This window comes from Bos grunniens, chromosome 16 (genome assembly GCF_055505025.1).
Source record: "Bos grunniens cultivar Pamir isolate PY7600 chromosome 16, Bosgru_T2T1.0, whole genome shotgun sequence".
NCBI lineage: Eukaryota > Metazoa > Chordata > Mammalia > Artiodactyla > Bovidae > Bos > Bos grunniens.
Window position 1 is genome coordinate 31,051,801 of NC_141180.1, and position 9,431 is coordinate 31,061,231.

General features: G+C 50.4%; 1 protein-coding gene across 1 annotated transcript; it reads left to right on the top strand.

Annotated features, from left to right (window-relative positions):
* Positions 1-2,344: 2,344 nt before the first annotated feature.
* ACTRT2 (actin related protein T2) lies at positions 2,345-3,763 on the top strand. The gene has a single exon (XM_086342562.1). It carries the CDS (start codon positions 2,538-2,540, stop codon positions 3,669-3,671), a length of 1,134 nt encoding a protein of 377 aa, XP_086198688.1. The 5' UTR covers positions 2,345-2,537; the 3' UTR covers positions 3,672-3,763.
* The last annotated feature ends 5,668 nt before the right edge of the window (positions 3,764-9,431 follow it).

The window sequence follows — 9,431 nt, forward strand, 5'->3', positions numbered from 1 at the left end:
ATGACCATCGTGGGTGGTCAGGAGTGAGAGAGTCTCAGATCCAGGGCAGAGGGCTGTTTGACTCTCAGGCCCAGCGGGGCGGGGCGGGGGAGTGAAAACATTTAGGAAGCGGAGTCCTGGATCTCCTTAGACAGCTTCACTTGGAGACATGGCCTCGCGGCGAACCCAGCCGTCACAGCTCTCTCCTTGAGGGTCTGAGTTTGTCCGGGATGGGCAGGTTGATGGAGGGATGGAGCACTGCCCACTACAGGTCTGGCAATGGTGGGAGGACCTGGACCTGCCAGGCAGGCCATCGTGCACACTGGGCCTCTGGAGATGGTGGGGGCAGTGCAGTGTGTGTCTGTGGATCTGAACCGGGGCGCTGGCCTGTGCATCGCTATGCATCATGCTGCGTCATGCGACCTCAGAACACCACCACCCAGCTGGTCAGTCCAAGCTCTCATGAGCATTTGTCCTCCCTGGCTCTGTTCCCGCACAAATGCCCACACCCCCGCCAGCCCTGGGCCCCCAGGACACAGCTCAGCCTTGGCATTTGACCTCTGCACCTATCATGCTTATATCACCACCCATGTGGGCCACTTTTAGGGCCAAAATCTAGAAATCTTGAGGTCACACTCCTGATTCAGCGTGGAGTGTTTGGCAACAATGGGAAAATTCTAGCAAAGCCTGAGAACCTGAGTGCACTGGGCTTTGTGACCCAAGCAGGCTGGAATCCCCAAGACACTGCATTCTCTGCCCATCCCCGGCCCAGCAGCCTCCAGGCACACAGGCTCCCTCAACATCAGAGCTTGCATCTTTGAGGTCCCCACAGTTCTGGGCTGTGTGGCTGGGGGCGGGGCGTCACCCACCATCAACCCCGAGTGCGTGTGATTCTGTCCTCAGGGGAGAATCTCAGTGACACCAAGTCTCTACTGATCCCTCCCAGGCTCAGCACTGGGGCACCCACAAAGCTGGTCTACACGATACGTCTACAGCACACACCCACACCGTGCATCGACACTACATGACTAGCACCTATTCCCTTTTTTCTGGTGGCGGTGGGGGGAGGTGCTTCCTTTATGGCTCAGCTGGTAAAGAATCCACCTGCAATGTGGGGGACCCGGGTTCAATCCCTGGGTTGGGAAGACCCCTGGAGAAGGGAAAGGCTACCCACTCCTGTATTCTGGCCTGGAGAATTCCACGGACTGTATAGTCCATGGGGTCACAAAGAGTCGGACGTGACTGAGCGACTTTCACTTTCACTTAGAAGGGTCAGCGAGACACATAGAGAGGGCCACCCATGGAGGTGGGGGTCTGGAAGGGTGGTGGTCCCCTGAGAGAGCATTCAGGAAGGGGAAGGAGCCTGCAGAGGGGAGGGGGGCGGTGATTGTGGAAGTGACAGGATGTCAAGTCAGCATCCTGTTCACCAAGATTGGCTCCACCCTTGTCAAGAAAAAGTCAACCCTGGGTCCCAGGTCTGTGCTCCCTTCCAGATTGTTCTCCCAGCTGGAAACAGCCCAGGGTGTGAGCTTGGGGCTTTGGGAGCAGGTGGCCCCCATCCAGCCCCTCGTGGGCTTGGCTAAACCTGCAGCCTTGCCAGCCTCGATGACCTGGTCACTTCTGACCATGCTTCAGTGGGCTTGGCCAACTGTGTCACAGACCAGTAACAGAGATGTCCCAGGCTTTGATCAGGGCTGCCCCACCATGAAACCTCAGACATCTGTCTTCACAGGTCATTGGGTTCCCAACATCTCGACCACTGGATACTGTTTGTGACAGTGCTTCTGGGGCTGCAGAGGGCAAGGAGGGGCCCTGACATCAAACTAGAGCAGGGACACATGTGCCTGGAGAGAGAGCTATTAGGCCCAGAGGCCTCTGCTTAGCAGCTACCCTGTGAGACAGGGTCAGGGCTCATGGGGCAAAGAAAAGAGAAATCTCCAAGAGCTTCCTGGAAGAGTCTGAATTCCAAAAGGACATTCTGAGTGCCTGTGGTATAGGAGCCTTAGGCACTGCCCCTCCCACTTGGACCTGCGCCAGGTGCTTGGTCATCCCCTTTAGCAAAGTGGGTGTCTGTCACCCTCCAGACAGCAGCTCCTGCCAGACAGAGGGCCAGAGACACCAGTTTTATGGGCTGGCCCTGGCTGGGCTGCTCCACTGGCTCTAAGGCCAGCGGGTCACAGACCCGCAGGAATGGCTAGGCTTCCTGTCTGGAGTCTCACCAGTTGGGGCAGGGGAGGTGTGTGCAGAGACTCTGGACCCCCACCCCCAAAGGCCCTCTGATGTTGGCCGAGGACAATCGTTACCTTGGCTGGATTGTTACATATGGGCCGTCATCTCTGAAAAGGCCTCAGCAGCCAGGCTTCCTGAGAGGAGAGTAGCTCTGCGAGGTGGAGGTGGAGAGTTCTTGGGAACCGGCCGTCTGCTAGCCCCGCCTGGGAGACACCCCAAGACTGTGGAATCCTGTGCCTCAAAACTTCTAGAGGAGCCTCGTATGTCACAAAGTGGCCTGAGGGGCTTCCAGCTTATTTAGGGGGAGCGCAGATGAGGATGCTGCAGGCATGTTTGACCCGCACATATTAGACTCCCCAGCGGTGATTTTTGACAATGGATCCGGGCTTTGCAAGGCAGGACTGTCTGGAGAGATTGGCCCCCGCCACGTTGTCAGCTCTGTCGTGGGACACCCCAAGTTTAAGACGCCTTTGACGGGGGCCAACCAGAAGAAGTACTTTGTGGGGGAAGAGGCCCTGCACAGGCACGAGGTCCTTCAGCTGCACTACCCCATCGAGCGCGGCCTGATCACAGGCTGGGAAGACATGGAGAAGCTCTGGAAGCACTTGTTCGAGTGGGAGCTGGGAGTCAAGGCCAATGACCAGCCAGTGCTCATGACAGAGCCCTCGCTGAACCCCAGGGAGACCCGGGAGAAGATGGCCGAGGTGATGTTCGAGAGCTTCAACGTGCCCGCCTTCTACTTGTCGGACCAGGCCGTGCTGGCCCTCTACGCCTCGGCCTGCGTCACAGGCCTGGTGGTGGACAGCGGGGACGGGGTCACCTGCACTGTCCCCATCTTCGAGGGCTACTCCCTGCCCCACGCTGTCACTAAGCTCTATGTGGCGGGGAGGGACATCACGGAGCACCTCACCCGGCTGCTGCTGGCCAGCGGGAGGACCTTCTCGTGTGTGCTGGACAAAGCCCTGGTGGACGACATCAAGGAGAAGCTGTGTTATGTGGCCCTGGAGCCGGATAAAGAGCTGTGCCGGAGGCCAGAGGAGGTCCTCCGCGAGTACAAGCTGCCTGATGGCAACATCGTTCCCATCGGGGACCAGCTGTACCAGGCGCCCGAGGCCCTGTTCTCGCCTGAGAAGCTGGGCATCCAGAACCCGGGCCTGTCCAAGATGGTCTCCTGCAGCATCACCAAATGTGACGCTGACATCCAGAAAACCCTCTACGGGGAGATTGTGCTGTCCGGTGGCACCACGCTCTTCCAGGGGCTGGACGACCGGCTTCTGAGGGAGCTGGAGCAGCTGGCCTCCAAGGGGACCCCCATTAAGATCACGGCACCACCTGACCGCTGGTTCTCCACGTGGATTGGTGCCTCCATCGTCACTTCTCTGAGCAGCTTCAAGCAGATGTGGGTCACCTCTGCGGACTTCAAGGAGTTTGGGACATCTGTGATTCAGAGAAGATGCTTCTGAGGGCCCTGAGTCCAGGGCAGCCCTAAAGGTGGGATGTGAGTTCACCGTGTGGCATCCTCAGGATGTTCAATAAAAGACGATGGTGTGGTGTTTGGCTGTGTCAGGCTTGGTTCATTCTCGGGGCACCAGAACAATTTCTGACCCTGGTGGGGAATCTGTTTTCAGTAGTTCCATCCTCTGGCCCCCTTTCTCCTGAGAAAGCCCTGGGTTATGAGTTGAGTGTCCTTATGTAGAGTTTGTGCCCAAAGCAAGGGCCCAGGGCTCCTGCCCAGAACCTGGAACCTGCATTTTAAACATGTGTCTTAGGTCTGTCTGGGCTGAGAAGGGAAACGAGCAGGAATGCTGTGCTGTTCTGAGGTCACGAAATCCTCCTCTGAGATAGCACCACAGGGTTTACACTCTGCCTAAACCCGGGATGGGCAGCTGAGTGAGGTTGAAACCCTTGCCTGGGTGGAAGGATTCAGGAAGGAGCAGAAATTGCCATCGGTTTACGGCTCTGTGAGTGTCCTCCTCCCAGTGGTAGTTTAAGAATCACTGGTTGATTATTGTGATGTTTCTGTTTGTTTTTACTTTCAAAGATGTTTATAGCATTGTTTGGGGTAAATACTAGAGACAGTTAATGGCCATCAATAAAGTCTCATTTGAATAAATTATGCATAGAAGGAATTTTTTTTCCACATTGATGGTGTGGAACTCTCTCAAAATGTTATTGGGAGAGAAGTAGAAAATAATAGAGATATTTTTATAAAATGAATCCCCCCCTTTTTGATAAAGAAAGCCATAACACTTTAGCATGTATACCTGAGCAGGTTAGTATGTACAGGCATAAGTAAATACGTGTTTTCTGGGGTTATGAGCACATGGGGAAAAGAATGAAGGGCAGATACCATGTGCTGGTCGGGAAAGGAAGGAATGAGAGGTAGTAGAGCGGGAGAGGAAATCTTTCCTTTAGGAAATTTTACTAAAGAAATTCTGCTTGAATAAAATAAACCCATTTATCTAAATTGTGTGTGTTTGTATATTTAATGTTTGCCTGGTATATCTTTTCCCATCCGTTTACCTTCAGATTACCTAAGTCATATTTGAAATGTGCATACAGTATATCGGAAGATAGCACATAGTTGGATTGTGTCTGACTCTTTGTGACCCCATAGACTTTAGCCCACCAGGCTCCTCTGTCCATGGAATTCTCCAGGCAAGAATACTGGAGTGGGTAGCCATTCCCTTCTTCAGGGGATCTTCCCAATCCAGGGATAGAACCCAGGTCTCCCACATTGAAGGCAGATTCTTTACCGTCTGAGTCACCAGGGAATCCCACTTTTAAAAATCCACCAATATCTGTTTTGTTTTTTTTTTAAATAATAATTGGTATATGTAGATGTTATATGTAGATGGTTTACATTTAAGGTCCATCTTAAGTCTGCTGTTTCATCATTTTGTTTCCTCTTTATTTTTTTCTTACCTTTGAAACCATGTCCCATAGGGTTAAAAGAAACACGACTGGCAGAAATTCTCGAGCTTGTCTTAGAGCTTGTTAAAAACCCCTCTGCTTGCAGCCTGCCTTCACTTAATTATTACATTGCAGATTGCATGCCCTCCAAGCTTCAGGTAGCCCAAACTATAAGATATTTGCCCTAGTTGTTTGCCAGGAGCTTTGAGTCAGCTGCGTCTAATTCAAGGTTGAGCCAGCTAAGACTTGTTGGGACCACTGACCCTAAAACTAGGCCTGAGTAGGTGTCCTACAAAGAACTTTTTGACATCAGAGGGCCAATACCTCCCCGTCATATCCTAAGCACTGATATTTTTGAATATGCATCCCATGAGGAAGCAGGTAACTCAGATACACCTGCACAGAGCTCTGGTTAAAACTTTTCCAGGCACCTTTCCTCACACGTAAGACCACCCCACTTCTTTATCCCACAAACATCTCAAGCCCCTGGCCTTTGTGTGGGGGAGGAATCTGAGACTGGTTCTCCCATCTCCTCATTTGGCTGCCTTGTGAATAAACCCTTTCTTGGTTGCAAACTTCAGCATCTCTGCATTTGACTTGCTGTTAATTGGGCAAATGATCCTGCTTCAGTAACCCCTTCTTGCAAGTTACTTGAACGTTTTTGGGGGATTCCATCTTGATTTATTCCATATTTATTTATGGCTTTGTATTGATTTTTTGGTGGTTGCTCTGAGTAAACACCACCCCCTCCCGGTATTACATTTTACTCCTCTTGGAGTAAAGTGTATTTAGGTCTCCTTATCCACCCAACTTTTAAATAGAATTGTTTTTTCTTCAGCCATCAAAGTGAAAGTGGTTGCTCAGTCCTGTCCGACTCTTTGGGACCCCATGGACTGTAGCCTACCAGGCTCCTCTGTCCATGGGATTTTCCAGGCAATAGTACTGGAGTGGATTGCCATTTCCTTCTCCAGGGGATCTTCCCAACCCAGGGATCGAACCTGGGTCTCCCACATTATAGACAGACACTTTACCATCTGAGCCACCATCAAATGATTCCAGAAATTCAAGAGAATAGTCTAATATGATTACTGCTATTTTTACCCAATCCCACGTTTTTTTGCCCTTTCTGGAGTTTCAAGCCATCCTTCGTAGGAACTTCCCTTAGCAGTTCTTTTAGGGTAGGTTTGCTAGCAACAAATTCTCTTAGTTTGCCAACATTTGAGAGTGTCTTTACTTCCCTATCATCCCTAAAGGACATTTTCGCTGGATATAGAATTCACAGTTAGCCATTTTCTTTCAGCACTTGAAAAATATGGTGCTGGTTCATTCTCCATCACCTCTGTGGGTTTCAGATCAGAAATCTTATTATTTGACTGGTGTTTTCCTTCAGGTAATGCATCATTTTTCTCTGGCTGCTTTCAAGAGTTTTTTCATTATCTTCAGTTTTCAGGAGTTTAGTTGCGGTGTGTTTTGGCATGGGCTTCTTTGGATTTATCCTGTTGTTGTTGCTCAGTCGTTAAGTCCTGTCTGACTCTTTGTGAGCCCATGGACTACAGCATGCCAGTCCTCCCTGTCCTTCACCATCTCCTGGAGTTTGCTCAAACTCATGTCCACTGAGTCGGTGATGCTATCTAATTATCTCATCCTCTGTCACCCGCTTCTCCTCCTGCCCTTAATCTTTCCCAGCACCAGGGTCTTTTCCAAGAAGCCAGCTCTTTGAATCAGGTGGCCAAAGTATTGGAACTTCAGCATCAGTACTTCCAATAAATATTCAGGGTTGATTTCCTTTAGGACTGACTGATTTGATCCCCTTGCAGTCCAAGGGACTCTCAAGCGTCTTCTCCAGCACCATAGTTCAAAAGCATCGATTCTTCAGTGCTCAGCCTTCTTTATGGATCTATCATTTTGGGGATTTATCCAGCTTCTTGAACCTGCAGCCATATCTTTTGTCAAACTTGGGAAAGTTTGTGCTATTATTTCTTCTAATATTTTTGCAGCCCAATCTATTTTCTCTCCTTCTGGGTCTCAGTCTTTTTTTTCTGCCCATAGGCCCCTTCCTTAATCATTTTCAAGTTTACGTTCTGTGTTTTCAGATTGAATAAATTCTCTTCACCCATCCTGAAGGTTTCTGATTCTATCCTCTGCTATCACACTATTTTTGAGCCTTTCCAACACATTTTTTGAGTTATGTTTTACAGTTTGATAATTTCCACTTGGTTCTCGTATTATAACTTCTAATTCTTTACTGAGAGTTTCCAGTTTTGTATTTGTCTCAAGGGAATTCATCATTGCCTGCTGAAATGTTTTTATTCTGGAGCCTTTAAAACCTTTACCCAGATAACTCCAACATCTGGTCCATCTCCATCTGCTCCGACAATCACATCTGCTGATTGTCTTTTCTCTTTCACGTTATGATTTTCCTGGTTCTTAGTATGATGAGTGATTTTCTGTTTTGCCCTGAACATTTTGATGAGCCTCTGGATCCTATTTAATCTTTTTGTAGCATGCAGTCACTCCTGTGGAGGCGAAGTGTGAGGGCTGAGTGGGTAGGTGGGACCCATGGATATCTCCCCATCAAAGTGGTCACATGCACCCTTCTTGCGGACAGGTGGGGTGAAGGTTCAGCTTCCCTCTCAGCCCCACTAACCCTTCCTGGAGAAAGTGGGCTCTGACTAACACCTTCTCACTGCTCCTGAGTGGGAGGGGGGTAAATGCTCAGCTCTCTGCAGGGCCACAGTGATGCCAGTGGAGGGGGAGGCAGAGTGTCAACTAGCCCACCCCTGCCAACTTTCATCTTGTTCACTCTGAGTGGGGTGGAGAGTCAGACCTCTGCATGGTTCCACAGATACGGAGGTGGGGTAATGAAGCAGTGCTGACAAAACCCTGCTTACACACCTCCCCCAGTCTCACTGCTGCTGGGTGAGGCTGGGGCTCAAATCATGGTGGTGATTATCATGATGATGATGGTGGTGCTGCTGCTGATGGTGATAGTGATAAAGCTGAAACTCCAATACTTTGGCCATCCGATGTGAAGAGCTGACTCATTGAAAAGACCCTGATGCTGGGAAAGATTGAGAGCAGGAGGAGAAGGGAACAACAGAGGATGAGATGATTAGGTAGCGTCACCAACTCAGTGGATCTGAATCTGAGCAAACTGGGAGACAGTGGAGGGTGAAGGAACCTGGTGCTCTGCAGTCCATGGGGTCACAAAGATTTGGACACACTTAGCAACTGAAAAACAACAACAATGGAGATGATGGTGATGATGATGGTGATGGTGGTGATGTTGATGATGACGATGGTGATGATGGTGGATATAATAGTGATGACTGTAGGTTTCTGACCTCTAGGTCATCTTCAGCACTAAGTTTGATGTGCTGTTTGGATGTGGACAGGGAAAGTAACTCAAGTCCCTGACAGAGTTTATATCAGAAGCTTTGAAACTGATCTGGCTTTAATTCTGGCTTCCTTGAGCAGAGTGAGAGGTCCAGGGAAGTGTCCGGTAGGCTAGGCTGTTGCTAACGAGGGAAGAGAAATAGAGCTTGGCCCCTGCCTTGTCTATACGAAAGACCAGGGTTTGAGAATGAGGTAGGCTAAGTTCTGGAGGAGGAGGAGGAGCCCTCTGGCTTTGGGCTCCTTAGACCTTGCCTGCCAGGAGGCCAAGAAATGAATCTGCGCCAGTTTCCCATTTCTGAGATATGGGCTCCCACTCCCCACATCTTGCAGAGGCTTCTTCCGACTGCTTCTCATCCCCTTGGTCCTGGGCAAGATCTTTCTGTGAAGCAACATTTAGATGCAAGATGAGATGAAATGCTGCAGGCAGGCAAGGAAGACGTAGAGAGCAGAGCCACGTGTACCAGAACATGACCCTGGCTCTGAGTAGACCGACCTACTGGTATCTCCAGTGGGGACCATATGCTGTCAATTTCTCCATCACCCTGCCAAAGGCCTCTCTCCTGGCGCTGTGAGAGGTGACCACTCATACCTCAGAGACCAGTGATATGACTTTGAAGTCCAGGCCCCTCTGTGTCCTGAGGACGGACCATGCTCAGGGCCACCCCATCCTCTATAGTGGTTCCTACTATGATGTTCAATCTGCCACCCCCAAAGCTCAGCTCCCACTCTGGACAGCAGCCTCGGTTTCTTCAGGGAGCTTGGGAATGGGTTCCATGAAAGATCCCACCAGTGACTGTGGGATACCCACAAACCATATGATGTGGCGGGAACCAGACAGGAGCAACGCTGCCTGTCAGATAACCCCCATCAGCCACCCCATGGCACTCCCACCTCCTGAGACATTGTGGAGTAGA